Source organism: Poecilia reticulata, linkage group LG13 (genome assembly GCF_000633615.1).
Source record: "Poecilia reticulata strain Guanapo linkage group LG13, Guppy_female_1.0+MT, whole genome shotgun sequence".
NCBI classification, from domain to species: domain Eukaryota; kingdom Metazoa; phylum Chordata; class Actinopteri; order Cyprinodontiformes; family Poeciliidae; genus Poecilia; species Poecilia reticulata.
Window position 1 is genome coordinate 32,309,521 of NC_024343.1, and position 16,687 is coordinate 32,326,207.

Genomic DNA, 16,687 nt, shown 5'->3' on the forward strand with positions numbered 1-16,687 from the left:
CCCTACTGACCGATCCGATCCCTACTGAACGACCCGATCCCTACTGACCGATCCGATCCCTACTGAACGACCCGATCCCTACTGAACGACCCGATCCCTACTGACCGACCCGATCCCTACTGAACGATCCGATCCCTACTGACCGATCCGATCCCGATCCGATCCCTACTGACCGATCCGATCCCGATCCGATCCCTACTGACCGATCGGATCCCGATCCGATCCCTACTGACCGATCTGATCCCGATCCGATCCCTACTGACCGATCTGATCCCGATCCGATCCCTACTGAACGACCCGATCCCTACTGAACGATCTGACCTCTACTGATGTCTACCGAACGATCTGATCTGACCTCTCCTATAGAGATCTGATCTCTACTGCGTGTGGAATATTTTCTGAGTAACCCTGAACGATCCGACCTCTACTCAACGATCCGACCTCTACTCAACGATCCGACTTCTACTGAACCTTCTGTTCCCGTTTCAGGTCCAGGAAAAGTGTCAGCTGGAGATCAGCTTCAACACTCTGCAGACGAAACTGAGACTGAGCAACAGACCTGCCTTCATGCCGTCAGAAGGACGCATGGTGTCCGTACGTAAACCTTCATGTTAAATTACCTCATTCTGGTCAAGAGTCAAACTGTATGCTAACCCATAGGCAGCGTTTGCTAACGTCCTTCATTACCAGCAACTTGAAATAAATTGAAGTCGACATGAGCTAGAATTGTGTTATTGTTGAACATTTTGTGGTCTTTACTCACTATGAACACAGGAAAATCAGAGGGAGAGTGGAAACATGAGAAAGTTTTCAGATGTTAGTCTTGGCTAAAATGCTAATGCTAGCTTAAAGGGATAGTTGGCTTCTGAAGTAAATATTTATTCAGCTATGCAGGAGCACATGCTGCTGCTTTAAAGTTTCTGTTAAGCTGCTCCATCAGCCAGTCAGATGGTTCACATGTTAGCCCAACAACGCAGCAGAGTTTTTCAAAACTGTGGGAGGAGTTTCCTCTGATTTCCAAAATCATTCTGGAATAATTCTTATTCCAAATTAATGCAGAAGCTCTAATTTAAACCAAAGCTTTGGCCCAGATTCCGCTGCTAACCTGTTGGTGGCTGTGCTGCTTGTGTTGCAGGACATAAACACGGCGTGGCACACCCTGGAGGGAGCGGAGAAGGGATACGAGGAGTGGATCCTGAGCGAGATCCGGCGTCTGGAGAGACTGGAGCATCTGGCTGAGAAGTTCCACCAGAAAGCCGCCATCCACGAATCCTGGACTGACGGTACGACGGCGGCGGCGAGGTTTTAGGTTTCTGCTTCGTTTAAATGTGTGGCTTAGGACTGCAACTATCGGTTATTTTAATAACTCATTATTCTTTCTACTTAGAACGTTGAACCGTTATTTTGACAATTAATTGGGGGGAAAAAGTCGCATTATGCAGATTTTTCATGTAACCACTTAAATCTTTTTATGCAATCCTATAAATACATTAAGAAGAAGATAAACTAATTCTTTTTTAATGAGTAAATATTTTATTACCATAAATGCAGCATCAGCATTTCTTGATCATTTTTGGCAACACGTGAATCTGCAGCTGGAAAAAACTTCCAATGTTTTTCTAAGTGAAAATCTCATTAATTACAGTAAAGTTTTTAATTAACTGATGAATAATTTGATAAAAAGGGACTAAATAGATTTTTTTACTGAATTTGAACCAGGTTAAGCTAAAGATTGAAGCTAAAATGTAACATAAAATAAAACATATTTACAAAGATTTTTCTCTTATGTGCAAAATGTATAAATGTTCTCTAAAGATGTGCGGCTATTGCATTTTAGGTTATATGTTCATTTTCTTATAAAGGAATTGTTTATAAGAAAACAATTCCTTATAAAGGAATTGTTTGCATATTTTAATGTATTTCTACTGTATAGAATAATTTTAAGTGGTTTTTCACCTTAAATACATAATGTATGTATTTTTGTTCAGTTTAAATTAAACTAGTTTTCAGTTTAAAAGGAGGAACAGAATAAGCTGCAGCAGGAAATGCAGAGTGTGGCGTCGTTTCAGTAAATGTACATGTTAAAGTCTGAATACTCCAGTTAATGTTTAGTCACTTACTATTATTTTAATAATCGATTAATCGCCATTACTTCGATTAATCGCCGTTACTTCGATTAATCACGATGAATCAAATTAATGGTGATTAATCGTTTCAGCCTTGGTGTTGCTGTCGAAGCGAGATCGTCAGGTTTGAATCTGTCGTTAGGTGAATGAATGACTCTTAAATCCGTCTGCAGGTAAGGAGGCCATGTTGACCCAGAAGGACTACGAGACCTCCACTCTGTCGGAGGTGAAAGCGTTGCTACGGAAACACGAGGCCTTCGAGAGCGACCTGGCGGCCCACCAGGACCGAGTGGAGCAGATCGCCGCCATCGCTCAGGAGCTCAAGTAAGGAAAAGAGGAGAGCTTCGACACACGCCAGGCTAACCTCTGGGGGGCGCTGTAACTCACTGCCTCAATGCGTCCAACAGTGAACTGGACTATTACGACGCCGCCAGCGTCAACACTCGCTGCCAGAAGATCTGCGAACAGTGGGACATCCTGGGATCGCTCACCCACAGCCGCAAAGAGTCACTGGAGGTAAAACACTCAAACCAGCTGCGAGGTTTGCAGCGTTGCATGATGGGAAAAGTGCTTCCTGTCTGCAAACAGCTCTGGTCAGGAACCTTTAGCCTTTAGCTTTGACCTGCAAGGAGCAATTATTTTGATGATCAATAATCGGATTTTATTAATTGGCACATTCTGCCAATTTTTTATTTAACCACTTAATTTTTTTGGTATAATATTATAAATGCTTTAAATGAACAAATTAATTAATTTTTAAAAAAACGATAATTAATTGGGTGAATGCTTGATCAGATTCAGCAAAGGCTAAAATAATCCTGGCAGGTGAAACGACCAAACCGTTCAGCTGGACGTAACCGTTCAGGGCTGATTGGGTGATTATTTTATTTTTTTTGCATTAACTGATTAATAATTGGAGATTAGAAGATGCTTAATGTGGGATTTTTAAAACTTTGAACCAGGTGAAGCTAAAACTGTGACCTGATGGGTTCTGGATAGAAAATATTCACAGAAAAACATTTAAGATGGGGTTTTCTCTCTTAAATGTAAATATGTTTGTACAGTTTTAACTTTATTATTGCTCTAAGTACGCTCATCTAACAAAATGTCTTTTTTCAAACCATTTTAGTTGATTAATCAATTTAATCTGTGATTAATCTGATTGATCATTTTAGCCCTGAAGATTTTTTGTTTTCTAATTCATGCATTTAAAGTTTTCATCCATTATTAATGAGCACGACTGCAGCAAAGCTTTTCAACCCAACATTGTACCAGCCACGGTAGAGGTCGCATCATGCTGTGGGACTGTTGTAGACTACATCCACGTTCTTCATCTTTACCTTACAGCAGCAGCTGTGATGGCTCTGATTCCTGATAAATGGTCCAAGAAGCTTTAAGTTTTGTCGTCACTGATCCGTTCTGACCGCCATCTTGTATTTTGGCCTCCAGAGAACGGAGAAGCAGCTGGAGTCGATAGATGAGCTCTACCTGGAGTACGCCAAGAGGGCGGCGCCGTTCAACAACTGGATGGAGGGCGCCATGGAGGACCTGCAGGACATGTTCATCGTTCACAACATCGAGGAGATCCAGGTAGCTGCTAACAGGCTAACGGCTAACAGGCTAACGGCTAACCCAGAGTTCCCATTTAGTATTTTATCGTTTTCTTTCTATTAATCTAATAAAAGAAAGTGGCAAAAATGACGTCATTTGAAACAAAGACTTTTACACACATTTGTATTTGAAACACGGTGGAAAGAGAAGCATCAAATGTTACATTAGACATAACCGACATGCAGACATGACTGAGCGACGAGGAGCTACATGTGGTTCTGGTTTGTCCTGCCAGGGTCTGATCTCGGCCCATGAGCAGTTCAAGTCCACGCTGCCGGAGGCCAACAAGGAGCGCGAGGCCATCCAGGCCATCCAGGCCGAGGTGCAGAGGATCGCCCAGAGCAACGGCATCAAGCTGAGCGGCGCCAACCCCTACACCACCATCACGCCCCAGAGCATCGACAGCAAGTGGGAGAAGGTGGGCCGGCCTCACGCCGTCCGTCCGTTTGCTGCTGTCACAGATTTGATCTTCCTCAGGTTTTATCATGTTGTTTAGATTCTTATCTCTCTGGATCATCCCTCGCATCTTTTTTGGGTTTTATTTCCAGTTTATTTCATCACTTTAAAACTAATTACAAGTGAGGAGAAGTTTCCTTAGATCAGTGGATCTTAACCTGGGTTCTATCGAACCCCAGGGGTTCGGTGAGTCGGTCTCAGGGGTTCGGCGGAGCCTCTGCCGCGGAGATAAAGACTCACCTGTGTAAAGTCGTGATGACGCCCCGCTTTGCCATCACTTGCTGCAGAGGATGACGTTACATTGCTTAGCCAATCAGAGGATGACGTTACATTGCTTAGCCAATCAGAGGATCACGTTACATTCCTTAGCCAATCAGAGGATCACGTTACATTCCTTAGCCAATCAGAGGATCACGTTACATTGCTGAGCCAATCAGAGGATCACGTTACATTGCTGAGCCAATCAGAGGATCACGTTACATTGCTGAGCCAATCAGAGCTGTGGAGGAGCCCTGATTGAAGGAGCTCCACTCTCGGCATGGATTTGAACTTGTCTTTAGTTACTTCAGCAAAACTCAGTTTTTACCACATTCTGTAGCTTTCAGTGAACTTCTAAATCTGCTCCTTAGTCGCATCTTTTCGGGGTTGGTACTGCCTCTAGTGGTGGTAACACAGCTAATATAATTACATTACTAAATCAGAATACCACAAAGTATGTTGCGTGTCGGGGGGGAGGAGGAATAAGAAGGGTTCGGTGAATGCGCATATGAAACTGGGGGGTTCGGTACCTCAAAAAAGGTTAAGAACCACTGCCTTAGAGGGATAATAAAGATGGTGTTGGATTTTTCTTTTTGCTCTGTGGATGTTTGTCAGAGGATTACTGGATGTCGCCTGTTAGCCGCTACAGCTAGCGACGCTGCAGGCGCCATTACTCTGCATTCACTCGTATCCATAGGTTGTTTTCAGGTTGTTTGCACTGAATTCTGCAGCACATCTACATGCTAAGGTTTTCATAATCAAGCTAGCACAGCTAACCTACTTCCTACTTCATATACATTGTTTTAAATGTAAACTTTTTCCTGACCTGTGAAATGTGAAACCCTTGGACCTCGTCGTTGGTTCAGATCGTAGAGTAACGCGTTTCGTGCCTCCCGTTGTGCGTCCTGCAGGCCATGGCCATGGTGCCGCAGCGCGACACCGCCCTGCAGGACGAGCTGAACAAACAGAACTCCAACGACACGCTGAGAGCCACGTTCGCCGCCCAGGCCAACTCAGTCGGCGCCTACATCCAGGCCAAGATGGAGGTAACGGACCACTGAGCTGGCGAATGTTCCCGGCGGCCGGTTCGGATCGTAACCGCTCCGTTTGCGCCGACAGGAAATCGGCAGGATATCCATCGAGATGAACGGCACCCTGGAGGACCAGCTGACCAACCTGAAGGATTACCAGAAGACCATCATGTCCTACATGCCGGAGATCAACAAGCTGGAGGGACACCACCAGCACATCCAGGAGGCGCTGATCTTTGACAACCAGTACACGTCCTACACCATGGAGGTAAAATACCACTGAGCGGAAAACAAGCTTTCGGTTGGCATCAGATTAACTGCAACAAGGTTCATCCGACACGTTTTATCAGAATCAAGACAAAAATACCAAAAGATGAAATAAAACCAAGCAAATAGTCGGTTTGTTTTCTGTAGGACATGGATGATGAAGCGTTAATGACCTGAACACTGACCCCTGCTGGACGTTTCAAATACCTGCAGTTGACGCAGATTTGATGCAGTATTATAATTTAAGTCATTGTATTTTATACAAGTGTCTTTTAAATAAAGATATAAAGTATTTTTGATATTTTTAGTCGATAAATAATGTGAAAAAAGAGGAAGCTGCTCTGACCCCATTGAAAACCTCCAGGTTGTTCCACCACATGCTGACGCCTGAACTCTTCCAGAGTTTAATTGTTTCTAAATCGATATTAACTTGTTTTCTTTGCATTATTTGAGGTCTTAAAGTTCCGCATCTTTTTCTGTCATTTTCTGATTAAATACTAAATTTTTGCTTGGAATTTCAGAGACATGCTGTCAGTTTGTAGAATAAAATAATGTTTATTTCACCCAACCTTAAACCTCTGAAGAGTAAAATCAGAGAAACTGATCATTGTCGGAGGCCAGACCTGTGTGTGTATAGACACAAACATACCTAATATGTCCATTCAAAGAAGAACTCCAGCACTTTGAAATGGAGTCTTATGCTTCTTTGATGCGACTCGGCACAGATGAGGAAATGCGGCGAATGGTTTGGATAACGGTGTGTCTCCTGCTGCAGCACCTCCGTGTCGGCTGGGAGCAGCTGCTCACCACCATCGCCAGAACCATCAACGAGGTGGAGAACCAGATCCTGACGCGCGACGCCAAGGGCATCAGCCAGGAGCAGCTGTTCGAGTACCGCGCCTCCTTCAACCACTTCGACAAGGTCAGGGGTCACTGGCCACTCCGCCCTTCTCCTCTTGAGCCGCAACAGGAAGCTTTAGATTTTACAGATTGAAACATTTACTGGTGTTTTTCTCTTGAGATGTTGATCAGACGGCGGCGAGCAGCCGGGTTGTTTTTAGCTGCTTTAAACTCCGCCCTCTGACGGCGGCGGCGGCCATTTTGATTCCCATAAACGGAGCGCCGCTGTGGGACGCCGTCGTTCTTCTTCTGCTGTTTGCTTTAGAGTTGCAAACCGTCTGATTTACACAGAAGTCTGATTCTGTCGGATTTCATTAGATGACCACAGAAAATAAAATCGGATTTCTGCGATAAATCGGAATTGGGATCGACTGAAACCAAGGATGAATATTTTAGTTTGAAAAATACTTTATTGGTCCCAATAAATGTTGTTGTAACTCACATTAAATCAAATTCAAGCCCCTCAGACCTGCTGATGAAGCACAGTGGCGGCTCCATGAGGCTGTGGGCCGGCTTCTTTCGAATTAACAGCAGTTTTAATAAGAACAGGGAATAATATTCCTTTAGATTTTTCTAGAATGACTCGTATTTTTCACCATTTTTCAATCGTACTTTGACAGCAGAGTGTTTGTTTTCAGTTGCTTTAACTAGGCCAGTCGAGTCATGGTGTCCCTCTCTGTGGTTTTGTTAAACTGGAAGCATCATAAGGATGAGAAGGTCACAGCGTTCATCCCTCCGCCGTGTTTCAGTCACTCTGTCATCAGACTCATCGTGTCTGCTGTGTTTTTGACTTCGTCTAAACATCCTTCAATGTCCGTCTGTCCGTCCATCCATCACATCATCCATCCATCCCATCATCCGTCCATCCCTTCCTCTCCCTTCATCCTCATGATGCGTCGCTCTGACGGCTGTCTGGCCGACCGCAGGATCACAGTGGAGGCCTGAAGGCGGAGGAGTTCAAGGCCTGTCTGATCAGTCTGGGCTACGATGTGGAGAACGACAAGCAGGTAGGGGCCCGGGTGTCGGGAGCCGGGGCCCGGGTGTCCGGAGCCGGCGGCCATCGCTGACACGCCTCCAGCCCTGAAATCAGCTGTCAGGGCTGAGCTTTTACTTTGCTGTTTCTTTAAAAACTGTAATAAATGCAGAATAAAGACGGATTTTAATCCCTTTAGTGCAGAAACGTTTAACTGCTGGAGCTTGGAAATAAATTCAGGAGCCGAAACTCTTCATGACGAGAAAGTTGTTTAAAGGAGAGTTTCTTAAAATGTGAGTCTTTCCAAAATTAGTCTGACGATGTTAATAGAAGACGAGTTTTATAGTCAGAAACTTTACGCTCCTGACATTCTGTTTTCTCCTCTGACGTCTAAACAACTCAAGAGGTTTTATTTTTACAGCTTTTCTTATTTAAGAGAAGATATTTCGGTTTTATTGAGAGAAATCAGTTTTTTTTATTTTGTTGAAACTGGAAAGTTTCTCGTACCAACATGTTGCTCCTGAATTTCTTTCCCATCTCTGGCAGTAAAAGGCTTCCGTATATTAGAGACCATAAGAGGAGAAATTATTTTAAGACACATTTTTCCTCAGTTATTTATTTTAAACAGTCAGTTTGTAGATTTAAGTTGGAGGTGAAGTCGGGTCAGCGATCAGCCGCGTCGGCCCCGGCTGGTCCGGGTGTCTTTGGTCGTTGTCGTGGCGATCGGGCAGCTGTGATGTTCCTGTCTGTCCACCAGGGGTCTCTGTAGCTCTGAGCCGCCTGTCTGTCTCTCTCTGTCTTTTTTACTGCAGCTGTTAACTGTCTGTGGTTTTTATCTTCACATCTTCCACCTCTCTATATCTCTGTCCGTCCTTTCCTCGTCTCCATGACCTTCGACCTTTGCTGTGCTGCGGCGGCTGCAGAAGCGATCGGGTCAGATGGTGTCGGATGATTTCCGGGCTCTGCTCATTTCTACAGGAAACAGTCTGGTACTGCTGCTGCAGCCTGGTGTTCCTCAGGGCGTCTGCAGGGTGAAAACTCACCGGGACGAAGCAGAGACTGAACTTCTTAAAACGATTAATCATCAACTAATTTAGTCATCGATTAATCGTTAACTGGAGAACGCAATTTTTTTTTAAAAAAAAGGCTGTACTTTTTACTCAGAGCAGGAATCAGGCCCAAACTGTATAAAAAATAAATACATTTTGCATTTAAGATTAAAAAGAAACATTTTTGTCTGTTTCTCCCAGAAAGTGGCAGGTTTGGCTCCAAATTTTGTAAAATAAAAAAAAGAAAAAGGATCCTGTTGATCACCTTATGCTATCAATTATTGATCAGTTCACCAAATCAGCCCTATGCTGTATGAAGCCAAGCAGAAAGAATTGAGCTTTTCACATTTAGTTTTTTAGAGTTCACTAAAGGAATGTTGTTGCATTTTAGGCAGTGAAAAGTTTTCCTTATTTAAAAGGAATTAATAGTTTTATTTGCATCTTTTAGTGAATTTCTGATTTCGTGTTAAAGTGAAAAATCTGCAGAATGTGACAACTTTATAACTGATTAATCGTCAGAGTAATCGATTAATCGTCAGAGTAACCGATTAATCGTCAGAGTAGTCGATTAATCGGTTGCTTAAATGATCGTTATTTGCAGCCGGATCGTGTTTTTTATAGCACTCCGGGTCAGAACCGATTGAATCCATCAGGACCAAGTTCAGAGTTTCCTCCTCTTCACCTGCAGACGCCTGAACTTCTGTAAACGTCACGTCTTCGTTTTCTCTCCTCGTCCATTTGTCCAGTCGTCTCTGCATGAATCACCCCAGACGTTTGTCTTCTGTCTCCGTCCTACGTTAACCTTCGATCAGACCGCGCCGTCCTCATGCATGCTGGGAAGTGAAACACCCAGTTCTCTGGATGTTTTCCTCCCGTCAGTAACCTCTGTGTCCGACCCGAGCCGCCGCCTCGCCCCGGTTAACCTGTGCTGCTCTCTTGGTTGCCAGGGCGACGGGGAGTTCAACCGCATCATGGGCATCGTAGATCCCAACGGCTCCGGCTTCGTGACCTTCCAGGCCTTCATCGACTTCATGTCCAGGGAAACGACCGACACGGACACGGCCGACCAGGTCATCGCTTCCTTCAAGATCCTGGCTGGAGACAAGGTGAGTGGAGGACGGGTCCGGACCGCCGGCGCCAAACGAACCTGTTGTCACTTCCTTTTCCTGCCTTATTTTATAATTATATAAATGTTTGGCAGCTCATTCAGGACACTAAAGCCTCACTTTTGGTATTTTAAAATACATGAAGTATTAAGCTGAACGTTGCTCTTTTTGAGACTCCAGAGTTTAGACGGGTCCGATCCGGCTACCTTCAACTCATTCAGCTTTTTAAATCTTTTTTTATTGTAATTTTTGTTTTTAACTTCCTTTGGAATCCAATGATGGATTTAATCAACTAACCTTCTAGTAACTCAAGTTTTTCAAATTAGATTTTTTTTTCACAAAATGTACAGATTCACTCTACAGGAAGGTTTTATGCGTCAGAGCGTGTTTGTTCGTCGCTGCTGCAGGTGATTTTCTTTCAAACGCTCCGGCGGGTCGTCCCTCTCTCTCTCTCTCTCTCTCTCTCTCTCTCCCTCCGTCGTTCTGTAGATATTTCCAGCTGTTTCTCTCCGTTCATCGTGAGTCGCTTCAGTCTCTCTGCTCTCGTCTTTCTCCCATCAGAACTTCATCACGGCAGACGAGCTGCGGAGGGAGCTGCCGCCGGACCAGGCCGAGTACTGCATCGCCCGCATGGCGCCGTACGCGGGGCCCGACGGCGTCCCCGGCGCCCTGGACTACATGTCGTTCTCCACGGCGCTGTACGGAGAGAGCGACCTGTAGAGGAGGAGGAGGAGGCGGCGCGGCCCGGGGGGTCCAGGGGTTCTGAGAGCTGCCCCCGGATGTGCCCGTTTGATTCCCAGAATATTTGTCCGACACGCGGCTTGTTGATTCAACCGGAGGTCCTGAAGGTTTAGAACGGGCACATCCAAGGGCAGCACTTCCTGAGTTCACCCCGTTTGGTTTTTGTTTTGTTTTGTGGGTCAAACTGGGGCGGGGGGGGCAGCATTCTGGACTGGGGGGGAATCACACAAGCTAATCTGATACTTATGCTAATTTTGTTTATTTTATTATAATTTGTTTCTTCTTGCCAGGTGGGAGGGGTCGGGGGGTCAAAGGTCAGGGTCTCCTACAGCAGCTGGCAAGGTCTGTGTATTAGATCCTAGAGAGATATATGCTGGGGGGGGGGGCTCTTCCTCTCCTCCCAGAGCCGGTTGTTTATTTCCAGGCGGCGGGGTCGGGGGGTTCCCCAGTGGCTCGGCCGGCTTCCTGCTCGCCCATCCGAACAAATACTCAAATTTATCTCTGAAGTTTCCTGGATTTCTAGCAGACGTCCTCCGTCCCGCTCCTCCCTTCCCAGAGGAGGGGTGTACTTATTTAAACGCTCCCATCATGTCAAACCGCAACCAAATTAAGAAAAACCAGAAACTATGCAATCATGTTCTGACCGAGTTCTCGCTCGGGTAATTGGAGTAACATCCGCCACTAACGAGGGAGGAGGGGGAGGCGGCCGGAGGGGCGGATCAAACGGGGGGGAAATCAGTTTTCCTCCCTCTTTTTTCCCCGTTAGGTTGAAATGAACTCAGAAATGGTGATTATTATTATTTTTTTCCTTTTTTTGTACTCTTTAATATCGAACCTTATCTGCTGTACTGGAAACTGCAACGCCTTCTGTCTAATGATACATGACTTTCACAAAGCACACATAAAAGGTTTCCTTACAAAACGCCTCGGCTCGTCTCTTCCTTTAATCTGGGATTAAATGTTTTAACTCTGGAATTATTTTATAGGTTTGTTTAAAACATGTTGGGAAAATGTTATGATAAAAATCACCCTTTAACACTTTTAATCCTTTAATTAACGCATTGTTTTGGTTGGTTTATCATGTGCACGCTGCCACCTGCTGGAATCAACATGTAAATTCATCAAACAACCAAAAAAATAAATAAACCTCTGAGTTTTTCTATCATTGGAGGAGAAGAATATAAATACTTCTGTTTGTCTGGACTGGAGACCCAACAGTCTAAAACAAATGGTGCTCAAAGTAGGGTTTAGGGGCCATTTGCGGTCACTGGATACATTTTTTACGGCCCACCGACGCAATTCAAGAATAAATTGGGACAAAACTGCAAGTCTTAAATTAAAATCTAACTAATCCAGGTTTTCCAGTTTCCTTCCGTCGTCATGGTAACCAGGACTGAATCTGCTTGCACTCTAAAGTCCACCATGTTGCACCCAAATCTGATTTTAATTGAATACAGGAAGTGTTTTCAAATTGAGACTCATTTTGATCCCGTTTCCATTTCTAAGAAAAGATTTAAGTTTTTTTTTCAAAAGAGCAAAATGGATGCCATTTTAACAAGGAAAACTTGTACTATATATAAAAAAAACTTAAATATTTCATGCTTTATTTTTTATTTCAGTTCATGGTATATTTGATTTTAATTTTAAAAATGTTTTGGGACGACTGGAACCTCTGGAGATGATGGTGCAAATCAGGATTAATCATAAAATGAACATCAACAAAAATAAAAACTTCACCAAACTAGAGCATCTTCAGTCAGAGGCTTCATCTGGAACGCTGCAATACAGACTGCTACAGGAGACTTCCTATTCACTGCTATTAGCCTGAATAAATATTTCTCTTTAGGATGAATAGAGTATTTTTTTAGATGGAAATTAGAGAAAATAAAATATTTTGTATTTATAATATTTTTAAATTGTAAAACTTTCCTTCATGTTTAAATCCAGTTATAAAATAAATTTCAGAGGAATAAACAGACGATAAAATAATCAATAAAAGCTGAATTTATTAATTATTGAAATATTTTCACCAGACTCAACATTCGATGCTTAAAATTGGATTAAATTGGTAATAAATGAAATTTAAAATTTCTTCCAAAGATCTAAATGAGCAGATTCTGATCACGGAGAATAAAAGTTTCACATGTGGGAGAATAAAATGAAAAGGAAGCGAAACGAAGTGGATCCGGGTGCAGCGGGTCCGCCTCAGTTGTACAGGGTCATGTGGAGCCACTGGAACCAATCAGAGAGCAGGAAACGGTTGAGACTCGTCAAACAGGAAGTCAGATCAGATCACTCAAAATAAAACACGCTGGAAGGTTTTCAGACTTTAAAATCAAGACATTTAAGTTTAAAGTCTGTAAAATAAAATGGTGTCTGTCGCAGCATTTTCATTTACACTGAAAATACACAAAATCTTACCAAGTATTTTAGTTTCTACTTTAAACGTCTCTGTTCACTTGAATTGAGACGAAAACTTTCAAGTAACTTTTTCAGCAAAACACAGGATTTAGGTTAAATCCTTAATATCCATCCATCCATCCATTTTCTTCCGCTTATCCGGGGTCGGGTCGCGGGGGCAGCAGCTTCAGAAGGGAGGCCCAGACTTCCCTCCCCAGCCACTTCTTCCAGCTCCTCCGGGGGAATCCCAAGGCGTTCCCAGGCCAGCCGAGAGACGTAATCCCTCCAGCGTGTCCTGGGTCTTCCCCGAGGCCTCCTCCCGGTGGGACGTGCCCGGAACACCTCACCAGGGAGGCGTCCAGGAGGCATCCTGACCAGATGCCCGAGCCTCAACTGGCTCCTCTCGACGTGGAGGAGCAGCGGCTCTACTCTGAGTCCCTCCCGGATGACCGAGCTTCTCACCCTATCTCTAAGGGAGAGCCCAGCCACCCTGCGGAGGAGGAAACCCATTTCGGCCGCTTGTACCCGTGATCTCGTTCTTTCGGTCATGACCCAAAGCTCATGACCATAGATGAGGGTGGGAACGTAGATCGACCGGTAAATCGAGAGCTTCACTTTTTGGCTCAGCTCTCTCTTCACCACGACGGACCGGTACAGCGCCCGCTTCACGGCAGACGCTGCCCCAATCCGCCTGTCGATCTCCCGTTCCCTTCTTCCCTCATTCGTGAACAAGATCCCCAGATACTTAAACTCCTCCACTTGAGGCAGGACGACCCCCCTGACCCGGAGAAGGCACTCTACCCTTTTCCGGCTCCAGAGTGGAAGTACGTCCAGCCCCTCTCAAGGAGACTGGTTCCAGAACCAGAACCATGCGTCGAGGTGAGGCCGACTATTTCTAGCCGGAACCTCTCAGCCTCGCACACTAGCTCCGGCTCCTTCCCCACCAGAGAGGTGACGTTCCACGTCCCAAGAGCTTCTGCAGCCGAGGATCAGACCGCCAGGGTCCCCTCCCTTGGCTGCCGCCCATAGCACAATGCACCCGACCCCTTTGGCCCCTCCGACAGGTGATGAGCCCATCGGAAGGGGGACCCACGTCTCCTCTTCGGGCTGAGCCCGGCCGGGCTCCGTGGGTAAAAGCCCGGCCACCAGGCGCTCGCCATCGTGCCCCACCTCCAGGCCTGGCTCCAGAGTGGGGCCAAAGTTCGTATTCATCATAGGGGTCTTCGGGCTGCACTTTGTCTGGTTCCTCACCTAGGACCTGTCTGCCTTGGGTGACCCTACCAGGGGCATAAAGCCCCAGACAGCATAGCTCCTAGGATCATTGGGACACTCAAACCCCTCCACCACGATAAGGTGGCAGCCCAAGGAGCCCAATCCTTAATATTGATGAAAAATCCTTGTTACACTCGTAAATTTAATTTATAAAATAAATTTTCCAGTAAGTGAAATTATCTGCCAATAGAACTAGTAAAGTTATCTATATTAAGGATTTACAGTCTTAAAATAAGCTCCTATATTTTGCTGAAAAGTCAGTCATAACTTAGTTTAGTCTTATTTCAAAAATGTTGTTTTTGCAGTGTATTTCTGTACATTTTGTTCCCGTTTCCTCTAAATTAGTTGTACGTTTTTTTAATGTTGCCATTTTTAATAACTTCCTCATTATTCTCCTCATGCTATAAATTTGTCTTTACAGTAAAGTCTCTTATTCTAATTTTTATATTTTTTATCCATGCCCCTGCAGGCAGTAGCCCAGGGCGTCAATATTTGTTGGGGCAGAAAAGATTTCTATGAATACCTTAGAAACACTTTATAAATATAAAACATTTTATATAAGGTTTTGCATTCTATTGCAATAATTTTCTCTGTATAATTATGAACTTCGGATGGTTTGAAATGGCCCTTTAACTCTTCCTGGGAATTTCTGATGATTTCCAGTCAGTTTTTACTAAAATTGTTAAAACTTTTATGTTATTTTAAGCTTTAATTAGTTCCTGTTCTTACCTGTGTGTAGCTGATTGTTATGGTTCCGAGTCCCATTACGTCATGAACTTGAAATTTGTCTGAAGAAGAAGAAGAAGAAGAAAGCAATAATGAAGTTTGAATTTTCTCCTTTTCTGGGAAGAATCATGATTAAAAACATTAATTTAGAAATAAAACCAGAAATGAATCAGAAATCCTGATGGATTTATACAGAGATGGATGATCAGGTGTTAAATTATTTCATCATTGCATCCATATTTGAGTAAATGTAGGTATGATGCGAATTAGTGACACTAGGCTCTAAAGGAATGAAATGGAGTTTTCCATCCCAGTGTTGCTTTTAGCTCCAGGTTGCATCATGAAATTTGTCAGCAGAAGAAGAAGGAAGCAGTCTGAGTTTCCTGGCCGCTCTTACGGATCATGCTCTCCATCTTCATGAGCAGGAACAGGAAGCCGGGGTAGCTGATGGTCAGGTCGCTCTCCGTGTATCTCAGTCCCACCAGCTGCATCACCAGATCATTCACCATGATGCCTGCAGCAGACGCAGCGGTCAGCAAAAACCAGCGGCTTCTGGTTTACGTAGCGGCGACAGGAGTCTTCGTTACTCCGAACTAAAACTCCAGAGCCGATTCATCTCATTTTTAACAAAATGCCAGAGAGAAATTCACAATGAGGAAGATTATGTGGAAAACCAGACCATAAAACACAACGAAGCTGAAACTTTAGATTAAAAACTTAAAGCTGCAGCATGGAGTTTGTTTTTATAAAATAAATTTTTAACGTATTTGTTTAAACTGTCACCATGAGACAGATAATCTGTGAAAACATCGATCTCCTCCCTGAGCTGCTGTCTGAAGAAATGCACCAAAAACAACCAATCAGAGCCAAGAGGTGGGGCTCAGCGCTGTCAATCATCCTCGTGCACTCGCTGCTACATGTGCTACTGCTGGAGAAACAAATTACCGTTACAGAAAAACCATTTATCCACCGTCATCAGTGGCTATGCTAACTAGCATTAGCATTCATGACATTTTAACAATGTTAAAAAAAACTCTTCATAAGATTTACATTTAAATCAAAATGTTTTCTGTTGAATAAGAAAAGTTGTAAGAGTGAAACAGCAACACCTTGAGTCGCTTTTTACTCCTTTTTAATAAGTTTTACTTTTCCTTAAATGAGGAATTTATTCGTTTTAACGAGATTTTTATCTCGTTAAAATTATATATACTGAACTAATTTCGTTACAAGAGATTTTATCATCAGATAGAAAACTGACCAGATAACCTCCATGGAAACAGATTTAATAACACAAAACCAGTTTTATCTCGTTATAATGAGAAACTTTAATGGTTTCCGCTGCTGCGCTCCGCCTACCTGCTGCCTTCAGGGCCGGTTCGACCTCTTTGTACTCCAGGTGGTGAGTTTTATTCGTGTCATGGACCAGGAAGATATCCTAAAAACAAAAACAACAACATAGAAAAGGGGCAGAGAGCGAGTAAAAAACCGGAACATCTCATGTTTTCCTGCGAAGGAATGAAAATGTCTGCAGCCGCGGGACAGACGGCGCCGTGAGAGACGCCGGTGTTGCTATGGTTACCGTCCACTTCCTGATTTTGTCCCACAGCAGCTGGAAGTCGGACCAGTTCAGCTTCGCTTTGCCTTGGCTCTGCAGAAAACAGCCAGGTCAAGGCAAGCAACTGAAACATCCCGACTGTCCTCGAACGCAGCGCAGAGTCAGCACTCTGTAGAAACTAAAACCTAAAAGTTTTCAACTGAAACATCCCGACTG

The 16,687-nt window shown here is 44.1% G+C and overlaps 2 protein-coding genes across 7 annotated transcripts in view; one reads left to right on the top strand and one right to left on the bottom strand.

Moving 5' to 3' along the window:
* The window catches only part of LOC103475218 (alpha-actinin-4), a 65,863-nt gene extending 54,420 nt beyond the window's left edge, over window positions 1-11,443 (top strand). For 2 of the 6 annotated variants that reach the window (XM_017308293.1, XM_008426671.2), the window contains exons 11-22: window positions 490-594; window positions 1,136-1,283; window positions 2,300-2,450; window positions 2,534-2,642; window positions 3,576-3,716; window positions 3,973-4,155; window positions 5,363-5,497; window positions 5,571-5,750; window positions 6,525-6,671; window positions 8,546-8,611; window positions 9,619-9,777; window positions 10,339-10,497. In XM_017308293.1, coding sequence (XP_017163782.1) covers window positions 490-594; window positions 1,136-1,283; window positions 2,300-2,450; window positions 2,534-2,642; window positions 3,576-3,716; window positions 3,973-4,155; window positions 5,363-5,497; window positions 5,571-5,750; window positions 6,525-6,671; window positions 8,546-8,611; window positions 9,619-9,777; window positions 10,339-10,497 — 1,683 coding nt within the window. Of the gene's footprint in view, window positions 1-489; window positions 595-1,135; window positions 1,284-2,299; window positions 2,451-2,533; window positions 2,643-3,575; window positions 3,717-3,972; window positions 4,156-5,362; window positions 5,498-5,570; window positions 5,751-6,524; window positions 6,672-7,575; window positions 7,657-8,545; window positions 8,612-9,618; window positions 9,778-10,338 lie in introns of all 6 variants that reach the window. The other 4 variants (XM_008426668.2, XM_008426669.2, XM_017308292.1 and 1 more) reach the window with 3 other exon arrangements.
* A 1,061-nt stretch (window positions 11,444-12,504) lies between these two features.
* LOC103475217 (calpain-9) overlaps window positions 12,505-16,687 on the bottom strand; it is a 19,134-nt gene continuing 14,951 nt past the window's right edge. Inside the window, exons 16-20 of the mRNA XM_008426667.2 lie at window positions 16,496-16,564; window positions 16,273-16,351; window positions 15,314-15,430; window positions 14,920-14,978; window positions 12,505-12,750 (exon numbers count right to left, since the gene is read on the bottom strand). Coding sequence (XP_008424889.1) covers window positions 12,724-12,750; window positions 14,920-14,978; window positions 15,314-15,430; window positions 16,273-16,351; window positions 16,496-16,564 — 351 coding nt within the window. The 3' untranslated portion in view covers window positions 12,505-12,723. The remainder of the gene's footprint in view (window positions 12,751-14,919; window positions 14,979-15,313; window positions 15,431-16,272; window positions 16,352-16,495; window positions 16,565-16,687) is intronic.